General features: G+C 33.8%; 1 protein-coding gene across 1 annotated transcript; it reads right to left on the minus strand.

Moving 5' to 3' along the window:
• Nucleotides 1-1,674: 1,674 nt before the first annotated feature.
• On the minus strand, nucleotides 1,675-18,377 carry LOC110095278 (casein kinase 1). The gene is made up of 14 exons (XM_020820739.2): nucleotides 17,754-18,377; nucleotides 17,607-17,647; nucleotides 16,956-17,025; nucleotides 16,707-16,855; nucleotides 16,455-16,550; nucleotides 15,439-15,509; nucleotides 14,686-14,747; nucleotides 14,511-14,574; nucleotides 14,320-14,404; nucleotides 14,080-14,206; nucleotides 13,883-13,956; nucleotides 13,738-13,798; nucleotides 13,489-13,616; nucleotides 1,675-2,540 (listed from the first exon to the last, which is right to left on the minus strand). The coding sequence occupies exons 1-14, from the start codon at nucleotides 17,827-17,829 to the stop codon at nucleotides 2,247-2,249; spliced, it is 1,398 nt and encodes a 465-aa protein (XP_020676398.1). The 5' UTR covers nucleotides 17,830-18,377; the 3' UTR covers nucleotides 1,675-2,246.
• Between the last annotated feature and the right edge of the window lie 952 nt (nucleotides 18,378-19,329).

Consider the following 19,329-nt stretch of genomic DNA (forward strand, 5'->3'; position numbering starts at 1 on the left):
CACCTTAGCAGTTTTGCCATCTTTTAACACATTATTCGTTACATCTTCATCTTTATCTATCAATGATTACAGAATTCGGAACACATGCTTCTTGAGATATGTATGTATGATTGATTAATATCACAAATATTGAATTCTGGATCGTCTCGAGAATGATGACGGCGTATGTAGGTTAAATGATTAGTTTCATGGCAATAGGGATTCTTGCAAGTGGGAGTTGGAGAAATATTGAGCAGCTTTTTCAATCTAGTACAAAATTGAGACTTTGATATATTCTCGAACGTGGTGAGATGGGCCACAGAGAATGAAGAAATGGATGAAGTGGGCTAATACTATCGAACTTGGCAAGGAAGAAGAAGACAATGGGCTATTTCACAGATGATTGTAAGGGCATTTACGTCAAGAGAACACGAGAAGCTTCCTTTATACTGGAAAAGCAACTGTGGGATGCAAAAATTTTAAGAACGAAGCACGATCCCATAATCCCAAACCACCACTCAGATTACATTTCCTAATGTACATCAGAGAAAAAGTTCCCCCAAATGCACCCTTAATCTTCTATGATTGGAGTTGGTGAAGCCATGGGTTAGATATGCTATGATAACATAAGCTAAATTCTATCATTTGAAGGGATTTCCTCTTGAATAAGGTCTCCAAAATTGTTCTTTATTGTTAGAAAGCATTAAGCAAGCCACCCAAACAATGCCTAAGATTTCATTTGGAATAATTTTATTAATGCTTCTTAAAGTTAAATTTTAGTAAAAAATAACAGTAAAAATACCATCCCAAAAGAAAATTAAATCTCTCCACGCCATAATTATCTTCACATGCAATGAAAAAAATCCATTTTCAAATAACCAAATATTATTAAAATTAAAATTAATTATTTTAATCATGCATTTAAAAATCATACTATCAAAAATTAATAGAATGGAGAATAATAAATATCCTTAAATAAAACAGTCTCTTTCCCTCTTTCTTCAAAATTAATTAGATTACATAATAGAAAAAAAATCAAAGTCTTATAATACAATTGTCATGCCAAATAATAAGTTTTATTATAAATATTAAAATACTTTTAACATTCATATCTTACAATTCATTAAACAAATGAGAAGCATTGATACAAAGAAAACTTGTTCCCAAAGTTTTAAGAAATTTTATTTTTCTTTTACTAAATTAGCTAATATTTTACCTTCTAAAATAAGAAAATAAAACCATTAAATAAAAAAAAAGCTAAAATTATCAATCCAACCGGTTTAAAAAGTTTAGGCTCAAATTGAACCATTTAATAAATAATAAATCTAATTCAAATCCAAAATTCCAACATATATACACAATTTTAACCTAAAAATGCCTGGTTTGTATGCTCTTTTTCCTTCGAAAGAATTAGCCTAAACTCATAATTGATAATTTATTAAAAAAAGTATAATAAAAAAGTCAGAATTGAATCAAATGGATTTAAATCGAATCAATTTTAGATCAGATCCGAATTCAACCCATTAACCCATTTTAACACCTATAAAAGCCTAAATTAACCATCATATTCGTGCCATTTCAACCGCATCAGAAATTGCCAAAATTTTTAATAAATTTTATTTTTTAGATAATGATAAGCAATAAGTACTAAATTATATGACTCAACTCAAATTAATAATTTTCAAAAAAAAAAAATTCACCATACAAATTTCATTTATTTCAGCCACATTTTTCTCATATCGGTCAAACACGTGTCAATATAGTGATCCAATCCAACATCCAAAGAACAAATGGGAATAATCCGAATAACATAATAGAGAATCTCAAAGCTCAAAATGTTTAATACTTTATTTATCATCAAACAATTACAATACCAGGGCAAATTATTGCGTCCGGTGTCCGGATTCGTCTGGACACCAATCCAGACACGCCACATCAGCAAAATACACCGGGTCCCGATGTATTTGGGTGATTTGGCGTGTCCGGATTGGTTGTCCGGATGTGACTGGATGCAATAATTCGCCCAACAGCAGAGGCCATTTGCTCTCCCTCCCGAATCAATCTGTTGCAGAATAGGATCCTTTCATCCAAAGTTCCCGACTATGCAAAGCTTGGGAGGGGAAATAATAATGCAAGGCCTACAGTTCATCTAATGGATGCTGAAAGCTAAATATCTTTTTGTTCATTTTCATATTTACCATCTCCAGTTTCACTGCAAAGAAGACATCACTACAGATTTACTGGTTCTGAAGGAAAGCCACTGGTTGTTATTTCCTTTTATCAGCGTTGATGGAGAGGAGCTCAAAGCTTCTGACTGGATTTTCGTCTCGGGAAGTTCTTGCGATTGCAGTTCGGGAGAGAGATGAGGACCTGGATTCGGCGGCGGGTTGATTGAAACTAATCTGTTTTATGGCGGGGTGAATGCTGCCGCCGCCGCCGCCGCCGCCTGAGACCAGTCTGCCTGGCTTGTCTGAACTTTGGCGGCTGCTTGAGATAACAGCCCTCTTCGAGATGCCGCCATTGCCAGAAGAGGATGCTTGTGCTTTCTCTGAATCCAATAGCTAGACAGAAGGACATGGAGATGGTTAGGTAGAAGAAACTTGTTACAGCGGCACATAAGGATTACCAAAATATAATGCTCTAGGCATCATCAGGGGAAACCAATGTAATGAAGTTTTTGCCATCCAAATCTGAAAAAACAAAACTTTTTTTTTTCTTTTTTGATCCAATTAACAAGAAGAGTTGATTAAAGAATAGTTGATAGACTGCAAAAACATCTTGTGGATACTGCTACACTGTGTCCATATGATATCATAATTCAAGCTAAGGATCTACTTTTCAGCATAAATTCAATTATAAAAACAAATTAAAAAAAAATAATGAATGATATATTTCAAAATATTTGTTTCCTGGAAATTATTTGAGTACAAATTAATAGTTTGCTTTATAATTCACGTGGAAATCATAAACGGCACTTCATAACATTTATGATGAAAATATTCATAAATAAGTAATCACTTATGCAACAGATAAAGAAACAAATTTTAACTTTGGAATTCTAAGAACAAATTTATGGCAGGCAGTAGGGGTGTCAATATTTGACACGACACGACAACCCGACCCGGACCCGACCCGGAAAATCCGGGTTGGACCCGACCCGTTTGATAAACGGGTCGGGTTTGGGTTCACAGATTTGACCCGTTTAATCAAACGGGTCGGGTCGGGTTGACCCGGCGGGTTTTCGGGTCAACCCGTAAACCCGTTTAATTTAAAAAAAATAAAAAAATGTCTTCTCAAAATGGCACTTTGGGCTTCTCAAAACTTCTCCTCGAGCCCTTCAAAGCCCGGATCCTGTTCACGTGCTCCTTATCCTTGATGGAAAGGCAAGGATCATTTGATGGATTACTCAGCCACTCCATAACAAGCTCCTTAACATTGCTCCGCCCAAGGATCTGACATCCTGTTCACATGCTCCGAGCTCCGTGCAGCTCAAGCTCCTTCCCAAAAAAAAAAATTTTAATAACAAAATAAAATAGAATAACTTTTTAATATATAAATATATCTACAAAATAAATTAATTGTTAATTATACTTAACATTTAGTTTAATTTTATTCTAAATGAATTAATATTAACATTGGAAATTAATTATCATTGATGAAACACATTTAAAAATTCTTTAATTAAATTAAATTTAGATCAACATTTACAAATATATTTTCCTTTTTTTCAGGCTGGAATAAATTTTTCATATTTTATTTGTCAAAATGAGCGAAATAAAATTTTGTCAATTTTGTTATGTAAGAAAACACAAATTAAAAACCAAATTTTAATTTGCGTCTTCTCACAGAAAGCAAATTATTTTTGTATTTTTTTATCCTTTTTAAATTTCCCCATAATTAAGTTTTCTCTGCTTAATTATTTGAAAAATTGATCATTTAAAAAATTTCGCCTTTATGGCCACTTAACTAAGAGTAAATTTATCCAAGCAAACTTATAGCTAAGAAATCTACTCTAAATCAAGAGTAAAAGATTCTCAAAGAGAGAAAAATAAGTTTTTCCAAGTAACTAAATAAATAAAAAACTACTAAAATGCAATTCATTGTCAGATATCTTCTGCTCGAATTTCATTTTAAATATGTTTTGGCTCGGCAACTTAAGCTTAAAACACATTTCCCAAGCACAGAAAGGCGAAGGGAAGTAAATCCAAGCAAGGAGAAGGATGAAGAAACTAGAAAAAAAAAAAGGAATAGGTAGCAAGTAAAGCCATCAATTAATCTAAGGTATGTACTTATTATTCTAGTTTACATTCTCTATCTTACTCTACTTCAAATCATTCACCAAGCCTCTCAATCTATCATATTGTCCTTGGCCGAGCCTTCAAGGACTCAAGTCTTGGTTATAGTTCAACACGTCTCATCTCTACATTCAAGATTGAAACCTAGAAAAGCCTGCCTATCCACATATTATGTTGCAAATTATCCAAAAATTGTTAAAGACCCAGGCCAAAAGAATGTTACTATACGAATAACATAACAAGAGAACCGAGTACCCAAAAAAAAAAAAAGTGGAAGTTTCCTTAACAAAATGACAAGGCAATGAAGAGATGCTTGGGGATAAGAAAAAACAAGGACAAAGACCTACCTGCTCCAATTGCATACTCAAAGGTCAGGTCGAAAATGACTAATGGAGACTAGGTTCAGAGAAGAGCAAGTTGAATGCAGCCAAGACAAAAAAAAAAAAAAAAAAAAAATCCCTAAACACCAAAGAAATCGAAAAAAAAATAAAAAAAAAAAAAAAAAAAAATCACTTAATAGCTGAAGAAATGGTAAAATAATAAGAAGAAGAAATAGAGATACCGAGGAAAGACATTAACCAATGTAAGGAACAATCCTAACTATCATCTAAGACTAATTCATAATTCACATTATTTCCATTGATCTCCTTCTAAACAGCAAGTCTCTCAACATATCCTAATTCTTTACCTTGGTCAAGCTTTAAAAAATGCCATTTTTTGGTTGAAGCTTGAAAGGTCTCATTTACCTTACTCGAAAATCTAAAAGGTCAACCTACCTATATATTATTTCAGAAACTATCCAAAGACTATAACAAAAACTATATACCCTAACTAACATCTATAGTTAGGAACAGGTTCAGCAATAAAAAAAAAAAAATTTAAAAAAAGTTCAGCAATAAACCCATCAAAATCCTAGCACAAGTTGATTTCATCATAATATCTTGCATTAAATACTTTATATGTGGAGACACATAATGGCGTAACCTCAAAAGATTTGGAGTTTCATTGTATCATCTGATCTCCTTGTCTCAAAACTTAGCAAGGAAGGACAGCAAAGGGAGGGAACTTGTGATGAGCTGCACTTTTTAACTGAGGTTATTCGTGAATAATCTTGAACTTTCTTGATGGATGAAATGGAGATCACCTTAATATTATTTTGGGGTGGTGGTTGTGGTGATGAAGAAAAAGGAGAAGACAACTAGCTAATAAGAAAGGGGCAACTGAGCTCTTAGGTATTGCTTTAGAAGGCATAAATCAAGAGATTTCAATGTCGATTAGAGGTAGGGCTTAAAATGTATAAATACACACAACAAATAAAGCATACTCGACTCAATTAATACTCATTTAAGTTAGTAATTGAACAAATTTAATCATCATTTAAAAGATTGGAAGTTAAATGAACTAAATTTTAACACAATCAAACTAGTTTATTTACAACTTGTTCGTTGTTCACCAAGTAACTTGCTAAAGACATGATATTTGAATTAGGGCTGCAAGCGAACCAAATTTTCGACGAGCTGCTCGTTGTTCGGTTCGTTTAAAGCTCGTTCGTGATCGTTTAATTAACTAAACAAACAAACTCGAACAATATTTTAAATACTCGATTCTTAAATAAACAAGCTTGAACACTAATGCGTTCGGCTCATTTATGTTCGTGAACAACATCATTTGAAGTTCGCAAACAAGCTCGACAATAAGCTCGATAAAAGCTCGATTCGTGTTCGATTTTGAACTTGAATATATGCACTAGCAAATATGATTCATATTTAATATAATCGTTGACTTCTCTTTTAAAGGTATGTCTGAAAATTCACCAAAGCAGTTAGGATTGAAAGTTCATGATGTTCAAATTAGTGTTGGATCATCTTGAAGTCTAACAGCTATAACATAACATGTCAAACAAGAAAATTCTTTTACTAAGAAAGCACGAAAAAAAACACTACAGGAAAAACGTCATTTTCCGACGGACATTTTCGTCGGAAAAATGGCCAAAATCCGTTTCTAGTTGTTACTGGATCAGTGATTGCTGCAGGTATCAAATATTACTTAACTTATTGTCTAAGTAATTGTAGCTTTATATGACTATTTATTTATAAATAATATCCTTTATTAATGCTGCTATTAGGAAAATTATGAGAAGATGGAATTTGCTTATAAGTCATTGCCTTTGTTACATAGACAATTGTTTTTATTATAAATGTGTTTGTTTATAGATATGTTAATGAACGTGTTCGTTTGATAATTAAAAAAAATTCGTTAGATATTTTCGCGAACATGCTCGATGTAATCGTTTGTTAGGTAGGAAGCTCTATAAAACTCGTTTGTTAAGTTAATGAACATCTAAAAGTAGAGCTCGTTCATGTTTGTTTGTTTAAAGCTCGATAAGCACTAAACGAACGAACATGAATTGAACATGAACCGAATATGAACACTCATTATTTTAAATGAATCAAACATGAACACAAACAATAAAGCTCGAACAAACATGAACCAAACTTGAACAACCTGATATTAAATGAACACAAACATGAACACTCACATACTCGGCTCGGCTCGGTTCGTTTGCAGCCCTAATTCGAATTGAAATTTTGCTACAAATATGATATTAGGCATGAAATCCAATTCCCTGCTGTTTAAAGGATACTAAAGTTTATTCATTGATTCATGTTAAGTTTAAGGGATAGTTTCCAGACTTAGAAACACTTCTTGTGGACACTACTACACTGTCAATAAGATACCATAATTCAAGCTAAGGATCTACCTTTCAGCATAATTTCAACTTAAAAAAAAAAGTGATAACTAATGAATGGCATAATTCAAAAACAATTGTTTTATGAAGTTATTTGAGTATAAATTAATAGTTTATTTTATAATCTACATTGAAATCACAAAGGTCACTTGATAACATTTATGGTGAAAATCCTCACAAATGATTAATCAGCTTTCGTAATAGACAAGGAAAAAAGAATTTAACTTTTTAAAGTCCACAAATGCTAGCCACTTTACTAATAGAATTTTCATCTAAGCAAACTCATGGTGCTTGAGAAGCATACTCTAAGTCATGAGCAAGAGATTATCTAAAGAGATAGCACAATAAGTTTTTTAAGGTCACAACATGACTAAAAAATCATTAAAGCCCCAATTTATTATCAGATACCTTATGCTTCATTTCGCTTCAAATATGTTTTTGCTCCGCAACTTACGTGTAAAATATATTCCCCAAGCACAAAGGGGAAGTGAGTTAAATCCAAGCAAGGAGAAGAATGAAGAAACTAGAAAGCAAAGAAGAAGAGACGGCAAGGGAAGCCATCAATTCTAATTACCATCCATAAAATTCTAGCTTGCATTATCTCTGATAATCTCCTTCAAATCATTAATCAAGCCTCTCATATATCCTAATTCTACACGTTGGCCAAGCCTTCAGGAACACTGAAGTCTTGGTTGAAGTACAAACATCTCATCTCTATACCCAAGATTACAACCTGAAAAACCTATCTACATATTATCATACAAATTGTCCAAAAAACTATACCACAAAAGCCATAATCTCATTAGCATGCAATATTGAGAGATTTGAGATTTCATCATTATTCACATCTCAATTCTAATTAATAAATTTTGTTATCAGAGCATATATCCAACTCTAAAAGCTCTGGTATTGAAAAAAAAAAAAATAATAATAATAATAATAAAACACTATGTCAGAACTCAAAGTCACTTGAAACACAAGAAAATATCATCCCAAAAGAAGGACCATCTATGGATGAACGAGGATAAACTAGATTAAATAAACAAAGAAGTCATAGTTGCGAAAGTAAAAGAACATGACATTGTTAAAGATAACTGCAATTCAAGCTTGAAAAATGTTACTATGCAAACAGCATAGCAAGAGAGCAATGTACCCTAAGAAAACTGAGATGCATGGGAAAAAGTATATAGAGATGAGGTAGATGAAGACAGTTCACTAAGAGCCCAATCATGAAATAATGTACATTCAAAGTAGATGTGAAACTGTAGTTCATTATCTAAAGATGGTTCAACAAATGTTGAGAAGGTAGATAGATGCAATAAATACATAGAAACATCTCTCTCTATCAATTAGTACATTGAAGAGAAAATTACATTTGCGTGCTTCAAATTATCCTCAAATACCTAGATGTGGGTTTGTGTGTGTAATTAGGGAGTTGGGGGAGGAAATTAAGATCAAAGACTCATATCATCAGTTTCTATTACACCCCAAAAATAGGACTACTGGATGAATAAAAAAACTATTAAGAGTTCATGATAAAAAAATCAAAGCAAATTAAACAAAACGATAGCTTATGATCATATTGTATCAATCTATAAGACCATGAATACTCTTCAACTAAAAAATTGAAAAAGTCAAGCCAAAGGTAGAGAGATGGCATGGGTTTATATACAAGATGAGATCACTAGATTGTCCTCCAAATAACATAGTTATAGGTTTGAGCTCTGGATGATACCAACTAGCATGCATTAAAACCGAGCAAATAAGGATAAAGGAGCAAGCCCTATGTGGCAGCACACTAACATGTACAAAATCAGGCACGAACAACTGAATCGATAAAACAAATAAGTCAAACTCTAGCTCTTTAGTGGCAACAAAAGAATATACTAGTAGAAAAGGAGGGGTCTGAAGGGACCGGAGGGGTAAGGAGGTTAGATAGGGCTGATGTAAATAGGGATTTTGGTGAGGCTCTTGGATTTGGAGGGGATAGCAAGGTAGATTGGGTTTGTGATGCTACAGGGGATAGTAAGATGGGTAATGGAATTTTGGTGTGAGCCTGTGATGCAGTCACCATTTATCAATCTTTAGTCCAATCTTATGAAGTAGCTGACCATGGAACTATATGATTTGTCCACCTCATTTGCCAAATATTATAACTAAAAATTAGCCATATAATATAATATATCGAATCTACACAAGTCAAACTATAATAATGAGTGTGAGATCTACAATAGTATCAAGAGCCAAGAGTAGTAATACACACATTCCTTTAGAGTAGTTCATCAATTATATGAAGTGTTTTCATCATTAGATGAGCTAGTGTGAGTGTCATTACTGTTGGCTAACCAACAACAACAACATTAAGCCTCTTTCCCACTATATGGGGTTGGCTGTATGAATCATTTTTCTCCGTTGTGTCCTGCTAAGAGATCAACTAATTGATTACCCACAAGCTAATAAAAAGGAGTCAGACTGGGCAAATAGCTGGATGATCCAAATCCTCCATTGCTTTGGCCAAATAAATCTTGTAAGAATCTTTAATATCATTGATCATTTGAAATTATAAAAAGCAAAAGATAAGTTAACATTTAATATTCACTTTATTCTATTGAAATTACTTGATGTTATGAACCCACCCAAGTTAATTATCATTATGTTACTGTAGAAGAAAAAAAACCACTTCTGGTTCTTGATTAATAAATAAGAAAATTAAAAAGATTGCACACATATGAATACTCTTGCTCTGTCCCCTGCCATTATTTCTATATTGTCTTTGTTTCTATCTTTCAGAGGATCTTCACCTGCGAATAGATTCTTCAATAGCAGTATCAAGGCAAGTACAGTCCTTCAGCAATTCTTCAACGCAAACAGTAAGAATCATAACACCATTCGTTGGCTTAAGCTCCAACCCTCTTCACTGGGTATAGATGGAGATGCTTCTCGGATGGACCTCCTTCACAGCAGTAGCAACACCTGCCCTTCAGTTATGCCTACTTATTGCCAGGGAAGTGTGATTACATAACTGCAGCTCTCCTTGTGATTATTAAGTAACAAGAACCTAGCTAGCTGGAAGGAGAGAAGAAAATAGAAAAAAGAAAATAGAGGAAAGGAGACAGAGAATGGGAGAGGAGAAATAATTCACTACAGCAACAACATCAAGCTTTTATCCCACTACATGGGGTCGGCTACATGAATCCTTTTTCTCCATTGTGTACTATTAAAAGTCAAATTCTCATTTAAATCTAATAAGGTCATTCCTAATATTTTCTAACCAATTCTTTTTAGGTCTACCTCTACCTTTCTTAACATAAGTCAAATCTAATACTTCTACTCTCCTAACTGGGTTATCGGAAGGCCGCCATTTTATGTGACCAAACCATCTAAGGCGACTCTCTCTAATCTTATTTTCTACTGGAGCTACTCCAAGCTTTTCACTTATATGCTCATTTCATATCCTATTTCTAAGTAAGAGAGAAAATGAATTGAATTGCATTGCAACAATGGTGAGGGTATACTTATAGCCACACTTAAAGGTAGCTATATAAATTGAAATTTATATAAATAACCCTCAATACTAAGTAAAAAAAGCCATTACAAATAAACTGAGGGAATTAAAGTCCCAATAGCCCATTTGAAGAGCTGTGTGCTCCTTCCAGCCCTATATGAAGTTATGTATGCAAATTCACTCCAAGTTGTATACACAGAGTTCTCATTTTCTCTCCTTACCATCCTTTTCATCACAATGGTATTCTTGAAGATTCACGTTATTTCCTTTGCTAGAAAGCTCACATCCTCCTAAAAGTAATAACAGAATGCAATTGCCTTTCTTCTCGAATTCCTTGACTAATTCCCTTTTACTTCTCCAACTGCTCAAAGATTAGATAAACCGAAAACCTCCATCACTATATGAAATCAGAGCTAACGTTTTCTTTTTTGTTGTATTAATTCTTCATCATCAAACTCCATGGCTAACTAAACAAAATTTCTCATTGAGAACCCCTCCTTATCCATGGGTGAGTACCTAATTTTATGAAGGCAAATTAAGAAATTGATGTAGACAAAGGGGGGGTCAACTCAAGCCCAAAATAATTTGATTTTTGACTTCCGTTGAGTTTACAAGCTCAATCAAATTGAGCTGAAATTTTAACTCATTTATGAGCTGGTCTTTAGTTCACTTATTGAACTAAGGGTTAGCTCATTATTAGCTAACATTTTAGTTCATAGTTATTTTTTAATTAATGTACTTTTATTATAGTTTTTAATGTCTTCATTTAAGTTATCTCTTGGTTTTCCAAAAGGGCTTTTGGAATCCCAAGAAAGTTGTTTTATTTTTTCATGTCGTGGCTCCTTCTTCCACGATGGGCTGCTGTTTTCCGTGCCATGGCTCCTTGCATTTCCGGCCGGCTACTGGTTTTTCGAGCCTGGGGGTTTTCCCGTGGCTTTGGCGCCTTGGTTCCGTGCAGCCTCTTTAGTTCCCGTGGTTGCTCCTTCGGTTTCCTGAGCTATGCTGTTTTTCTGTGAAAAGCAATAGGTTTTTTATGGCTTGTAATGTTTGGAATTCCTATGTGGATTCAATGTTTTGTCTTTTGGTATTCCCCTTTCATACCTATAAATATGAGGGGTTATGTATTGTTTTAAAAAGTGAATGATATGTTATTTTTGGAAAAGCTATAACATGCGGGTTTGCTTGGAAAAGCTTGCGAGCTTTGTCCACCTTCTTTCTCATCCCATCCGGAAATCTTACAAGCTCTTTCCAACCTTCGTCTTGGCTTCTAACCTCTTTCGTCTCTCCGCAAGTGCCACTCCATATGTATCCTTCTTCTCTAAGTGAAGTAAGTTTAGGGTGTCTTTAATTTCGATTTGAGTTTGAAAGTCGTTTAATTTCAATCTGTTGTTGTAATTTTGTTCTTAAATTTCTATGTCTTAGTTTTATTTGAAATGTAAGAGTTTGTTTGTCTCATTTGACGAGCTTGTAGTCGTGTGTCCGTCGTTTCTGTGGGCGGAGATCCTCGGGTGCCCCATCCCCCGGATTTTTTTTTGCCTGCATCAGAAATGCAGGGTTTAAGCATGGAAGTAGAGCAAGCATAGGGCTATAACAAGTAAAAAAGTTGGATATAGAGGAGGATGGGAGTCGACAATGAGTGCACAAGGCGCAAGTACTTGGTATGCACATGATAGGAAACACTTGAAGATTGCAAGAATTTCCTAGCAATCTTTGGAAATCAGCAAGAATTCTCCACAAAAATCCACACAAAACCAGGAAAAATAGTAGATAATTTGTATTATTTGATGAAATGGAAATGGAAAATGCCAAGATACAATTGATCCTCTATTCAAGAGGAGGATCTATCTCTCCTAAATCTCTAGACGCCGCTAGAGCCCAAAACCCTAAGAGATCTCAAATTTCAGCCAAATTCAAGATGTCATAACCCTAGGAAACAAACTATTTAATGCATACAATCCAAAAGGAAATCTCTAAATAGTCCCTACATTCAAATTTCCGTCATAACTCCCTCAAAAATCCTTCCTAAACACCTCCGTTGCATTGGGCGGTTTGATCGGCACGTATAGGAGGCGGAGACGTTCTACCTCTGTTGCTCGTAAGCCGGTCCCATATGGACCGACTGGACCTGTCCAGTAACAGCACGCTAGTTGGGTGCTAGTATACTAAGATTTTAGCTCAAAATTAAAAAATTCTAAAAAATTATCAATTTTTGGTTCAAGTCTAGCTTGAGTTAATGAGTTGATCCTTGAGCCAAATTTATTGCTCGATCCAATATTCAAACCAATTTTGAGCTGAGAGCCTAGATCAAATCATTTCAGCTTGAGATCAGCCCATAATATAAAAAATATGCATGGACTTTGATTTGGTTCATATCATTGGATCTCCTTTGAAGGAATGCAAGATGAAAAGGGAGGGGGCTCATGGTAAGCTTACACTTCGTTAATGGAGGTCATAAATGTACAGTCTTGATTTCCTGAATTCGATGCAATAGAGATAAGCTTAAGGTGATTCTTAGAGTGGTGATGGTGATGAAGAAAGGTGGTGCTCAGCAAGCTAATTGGAAGGTGGCTAGGGACTTTGGAAGCTTAAAGAGTAAATAGAAGGGATTGAGAAGATGGACGGATTAGGGATTGAGAGAAGGGAGGAAGAAGAGAAGCAATAATAAAAGAGGGGGAGAGAAAGGGAAAGGGGCAGTTGGGAGAGGAAGGAGAGAGGAGAAAAAAGGATAGGGGGAGGACTTGGGCTAAAAGCATTGTATAATCATCAATTTCCATTATATCATAAAGGCAATCCAATATATAGGAAGAGGTCCACTCATAAACAATAAAAAAAGATAATCATGTCCTACGTACATGATCATAACATAACAGCAACTTGAGATAATCCACAACACGTGATCAATCAGCATCAATAGAGACCTAACTAATAAATTAATAGACTCTAAACCCAAAGAAACTTACATCCTTTGGTGATGCATCCTCCAAAGCTTTGTGCTTAGAATGCTCTCCGTGATGACCAACACCAGAGACAGCCCTCCTAGCAAATGCTTCAACCGCACCAGAGAATCTATCCCGAAACTCCTGTCCCACTGTATAATGAAGCAAATAAATATATTATTTATTTATTTTTTTTTTTTGAATGAAGCAAATAAATAGGATAAACAAACTGGGTTGAACAAAAGGTAGGGGGAGAGAGAAAGCAAAGAAAACCTGAAGCCTTGTCTGTTCTTTCTACTGAAGGTCCGATTGCTCCACTTGCTTTACCACCAGGCTGCAAGAAAATAAATAAGATTAGCAAACAAATATAACAAAGCATCATAATTCAATGGAGCCTAATATGATACAAAATTCATACACTTGCTCTGATCTCAGCACCAACTTGAGGATACTTTAACGCAGTCCAATCAAAAACATAATCAAATTGATAACCTGCAGTAAAAAGTACCAGATCCATTCTGGTGAAAAGACTTAAAATATTTGATCCTTCAAATGGAATGGGCTAATTTATTCTCTATGACATTACGTAGGTCCATAAAAAGAGAAAATCGCTACCTTCTCTAATAAAAAGGTCACGAAAAAGTCTCTTCAAATAAGAATAATCTGGTTTGTCTTCAAATCGCAATGACCGGCAATAGTGGAAGTAAGATACAAATTCAGGTGGATGTGATTTGCACAGCACCTGATTTTAAAGATATAAACAAGCAATTTTCCTCAATTTCCAACAACTCACGTAACAAACATAAAAAACAACAACTAAATGAATAACGCTTGGGAAAAGCACGCACCAATTACCTCAACAGGAGTAAGCATTTTCTTTTCACTGATTTTATCGTACTTCTGTTTTTTGGTACCAGCTCTTAGACCCTGCCAAGGAAGGCTGAAAAGAAATTTCTTAAATATTATACAACAAATCAAAGAAAATAATAATAATAATAATAATACTCAAAAATATTAAAGCTGAGCCACTCTCATCGAATTCTAACCTTCCTCTTAAAAAATACATGAGGACATAACCAAGAGATTCCAAATCATCCCTCCTGCTTTGCTCTGTATGCAGATAATGATACTTCAATGAGTGAAAGAGATGTTCAACAACAAAAGAAACAAGATCAGCAATTATTTGTTACTTAATCAATGAATGAATATAAGGAAACTCACCAACCCCAAGATGAGTGTTTACACTTGCATACCGTGCCGTTCCAGTTAGATTTTTATTTTCTCTGTTGAAAATAAATGAAACCGTTGTTAGTTAAAAAGAAATGAGTGGATATCAACTTTGACAGAAAGTGATACAAGAAAGCTGTGGAGATGTTATCAAAGAATTGAAAGACAGCCTCATCAAAAATTCAGACAAACATGATTTTGCTTGAACACAACTGTGTTTATAATTAGAATTCAAGGAACTGTAGATCAAAAAAACTGTTTGTGAAATTTAATTTTCTGACTGGGCTATATCATCATAAATGGCAAAAATTTTACATGCATAAAAAACTAGAATAAATTTTTATCATCATAAATGACCACAATCATAAATTTGCATAAAAAACTAGAATAATTGTTGATCATCACAACTGGCCAGAATCATAAATGCATTGACACAAATTTAAGAAATCAGCACAATTATGCAAGTAAATTTAAACATGAATATACAATCAGCATCTTAAATGCAACTTTCACCTTCTTTAATTATTTTCATGAAAAACAATATCAAGCCTTACAAATAAATTTCCCATAAACTTCACTTTTCATTCAATTTACATATTCATGCATGCATGATTAATACATTCAGATGAATATATAGATATTTGAAAGATCCATGCATGGTGGAAATTAAAGTGATCGTTAGCAGACATTGCAAGGATGGAATGAATCTTCTAAACGTAACAAACATAAAGATAGCTTAAGATTCACCTGTATGGAATATGTTTATGTGTTTGAAGGTCTCTATATTTCTTTGCAAGACCATAATCAATAATATAAACCTGCATAATAAATTATAGATAAAAATGACTCAATTGCCATGAAATCAGGATTAGCATACACAACGTGAAATATCCATTCAACAGTTTTTTTTTTTAAATAAAAAACAAACATCAAACAGAACAGATTTTCTAGTGCAAAATATCAATGTAAACGATCATATAGAAATCATCACCATCATCATCATGAGCCTTATCCAAATAAGGGTGTCTAAATAATAGAAAAGCATGAATCAAGAGCACCCTATACAGCAATTGTTAAAGAAAAAACATCAGGTCCCAAAACCTTTTAATCTGAAAAGGATTATCTGGATTTAAAGCAGACAAGAGAATAATATCATTATACCTACAAAATATCCTTTGTGTCAGTAAAACGTGTTTATATTTGCCCTTAATCACATACAACAAGATTAAGTATCAGCAGTGCAAATGGATGCTGTTGAATTCTCAGGTCGTTAAATATTTTCTGAAAAACTTTATAAGAAAAAGATTTGCTTCAGTACTTTTCATGATTGGAAAGGGATATGGCGTGACTTCTTATTAACTATGACGCAAAATTCTCAAGAAAAGGTTAAATGAAAATGACCAACAATTGAATAAAACACTTGTATTTTAATTATTAGTTGGAATTAGCAGCAGCTGAATAAATTTTGATATAAGTGCAATGCTAGAAATATCATATAAGCTATAGAATATGCAATAGGCCAACAGTTAAAGTACAATAGCAAGAAATCAGTGTGGTGAGCAAAGAAATGGATATATGAAAATGCAAAGCCATTCAATAATACAAGGGATATTGCCAAATATATACAAAGCAAAACAAGGTGCAGAGTGAAAAACTTGAAATGGAATCCTAATATAACAGAGCTTTAGCAGAAAATAAATAAATGAACGAAAGCACTTTTAATGTCAGCTTATAATCCAAATTTAAAGATAAAACTATCATACTTGATTGGCTCTGCGTCCTAAGCCCATGAGAAAATTGTCTGGCTTAATGTCACGGTGAAGAAAGCCTCTTGAGTGCATGTATTCAACACGGTTGACCTATAAATAAAGATTGACAAAAAAAAAAAAGCTTAGTCGAACAAAATAATCTAAATTGTTCACAATGAATGATAAAGGGATGCCACCAACTTCTTTGGGTAAATTCATTAACCAATAACAATAAAAGAAAAAAGATGAGGAGAATCATGAACTAACCATCTGATCAGCAAGCATGAGTACAGTTTTTAATGAGAACTTTCGATTGCAATAGTTGAATAAGTCTTCTAGGCTTGGCCCAAGAAGGTCAATGACCATTATATTGTACTCACCCTCCACGCCAAACCACTTCAGGTGAGGAATTCCAGCTATTTCAAATGGAAAAAACAATTAACCAGAAGATTGAATAAGTATAAAATTCCTACGCAAGTAAATAGCAATTTAAAAAAAATGTAAAGAGGAACTTACTTCCACCCTGAAGAAGCATGTAAAGTTTGGATTCGTAATGAAGTTGAGGATGCTTTGTCTTTACAGATTCCTAAAAACATATGGAATTAATGGCTTAGTAAAAGTAGAAGGATTAATCCAGACAAGATAATAATAATACCACAGGGAGCTTTAATAACAGGAAAATAAAAAATAAAAAACAAAAAACAGGACAAGTTTTGTTCAAACTATAATATTTAGTTATCTGTTCTGCAGGCACATAAAAAATTCAGCATTCTCCTCTAGTTTTGATAAACATGTAAATAAATTATGCTCCAGTAACCTCCATAATAAATAACTTGTTTCAATGTAAAAAAAAGTAAGAGAAACATAAGCACTTAAATCAGTTAGAGAAAGGCTCTACTAAAAAGTAGAATTGTACTGGAGAACACGCCGGAATATTACTGATACAATTAAGGAACTGTACAAGTAATTAATGCTGACATTGAGCTAGTTGAAGTAATGGATGACTAAAACAATCATCAAAGTTTTTGTATGAATTTCACAATTCGATAATAATTTTCAATCATGAAATACAACACATTGTAGAAAATCAATATAAAGTCCACAGTATGCTTTGAAAAATCGTCCCATGGAAATAATAACAAATCCAGCAATCGGACAAAAGCTTACCAACTTGACGGCTACTTCTTCCCCGCTCTGTATGTTGACACCTAAAAAACACAAACCACTGCTAAAATGGCCAATCTCACAGAACTAGAGAGTGAAACGAGAGCAAAATATTGTTCAGCAATACATAAATGCGAAGATTTGACCTACCAAGATATAATTCTCCAAAAGATCCACTTCCAATCTTTCTCCCAAGCTTAAACTTTCCACCGATGGCTTGTTCCATGACGACAGCAGGATCAAGTATCAACAACACCGAAGAAATAACAGGTAATACCCACACGCTGGAATGATGCAGCTTCCGGACTTCACCGACTTCAAAAAGGCCAGAATATACCAGCTTTCCCTCAACCGATCAGCTGCAGATCAACTCCAGAACTTACTCCTTCGTCAAATTATACTAGATAGCTTTAAACCTAGATGCTTACTCACAGACCACTTATTCCCAAACCAAAACACTGGTTTTCCCAATTTTCAAGATTCCACCAGTTCGCATTGACGCAAAAACTCAGCCAAGCAAGACACCGCAGGCTATCGATCTGAAGCCGAATCCCCCAAACCCCCTTGTTTTCCTCCTTGCCCGATGGATTCCAGACCTAGAATAATCGAAAAAGGCGATTATTCGGCCAGTGCTCTATCAAGCCATGCTAGAACGAGAGACTTCAGGAAGAACTCAGCCATAATCGAGCTCGTAGAAGTGGAAATCGGAGACGTTGGGCGTGTGACCAAAGCGGTATCAGACTATCAGAGAGCTGATATGACGGTTTTTTTTCTTTCATTCTCAACATAACAATAATTATACACAGCTTAGCTAGGTGTGTTGGTTCGAAGGTCGCCTATCAGTCTTACTTAATTGATCTAAACGTTCCAAAAATTTATAACAATAATTATGTCCATATATAAATATATATATTTTAAAGAAATTCGAGTATTTCCCCATAAAAAGAAATATATGTTTATGCCAAGATTTTGAATGTCGGATTGGACAAAGAATCAGAAAAACGAGAGTTTCACAGTTCAACCAATTAGATTGGTCTAGTCGAGGTCGAACCGGATGAATTAAAAAATAATATTATTATTATAAAAAATTAATAAAATTAACAAAATATTTTTAAATATAATAACCATATAATTTAGGGAGTTTTACATACATACCACTTAATACTATTCTATTTACATATTTAACACCTAAAACTTTAATATTACATAAATACCACCCATAGTTCATTTTCATACAAAATATGAGTGGTAGAAATGAAATATATGAGTGGTAGGAAAGAAATATAAGTGGTATATTTGATATTAAAATAATATAGGGTGATATGGATGTAATATTAAAGTTTTAGGTGTTAAATATGTAAATAGAATAGTATTAAGTGGTATGTATGTAAAACTCCCTTTTTTTTTTTGGGTTGTGCATTGAGAAATTATAGCATCATTTGTGATAATACATTTAGAGTAGTTTAGAACGACCGTAACATTTTATAAAATTGGGTGTGAAGTTATATGAGCAAAAATTTAGTTACTCTGGTTGCAAACAAAATGATTTTTAACAATAAAATTTTTGAAAAAAATAATGAGAAAATAATAACAAAATGAAAATATGATTATTGCTAGAAAACCTTCACAATCGAACCCTTAATCAGCCAATCAGATTTTAGCTTCGTTTTGAGACAGTTTTCCTATTGCTTTAATAACTAAAATTTTTTTTTATAAAGCATTAAAA

Source organism: Dendrobium catenatum, unplaced genomic scaffold (assembly GCF_001605985.2).
Source record: "Dendrobium catenatum unplaced genomic scaffold, ASM160598v2 fragScaff_scaffold_134, whole genome shotgun sequence".
Taxonomy (NCBI): domain Eukaryota; kingdom Viridiplantae; phylum Streptophyta; class Magnoliopsida; order Asparagales; family Orchidaceae; genus Dendrobium; species Dendrobium catenatum.

Coding starts and splice junctions, on each gene's coding strand:
- LOC110095278 (XM_020820739.2), bottom strand. CDS start 17,829: ATGGAACAAGCCATCGGTGGAAAGTTTAAGCTTGGGAGAAAGATTGGA. Junction 15,510..16,454: donor TAGGACGCAGAGCCAATCAA/GTATGATAGTTT, acceptor TTTATTATGCAG/GTTTATATTATTGATTATGG. Junction 13,799..13,882: donor GTGCTGAGATCAGAGCAAGT/GTATGAATTTTG, acceptor ATTTTCTTGCAG/CCTGGTGGTAAAGCAAGTGG.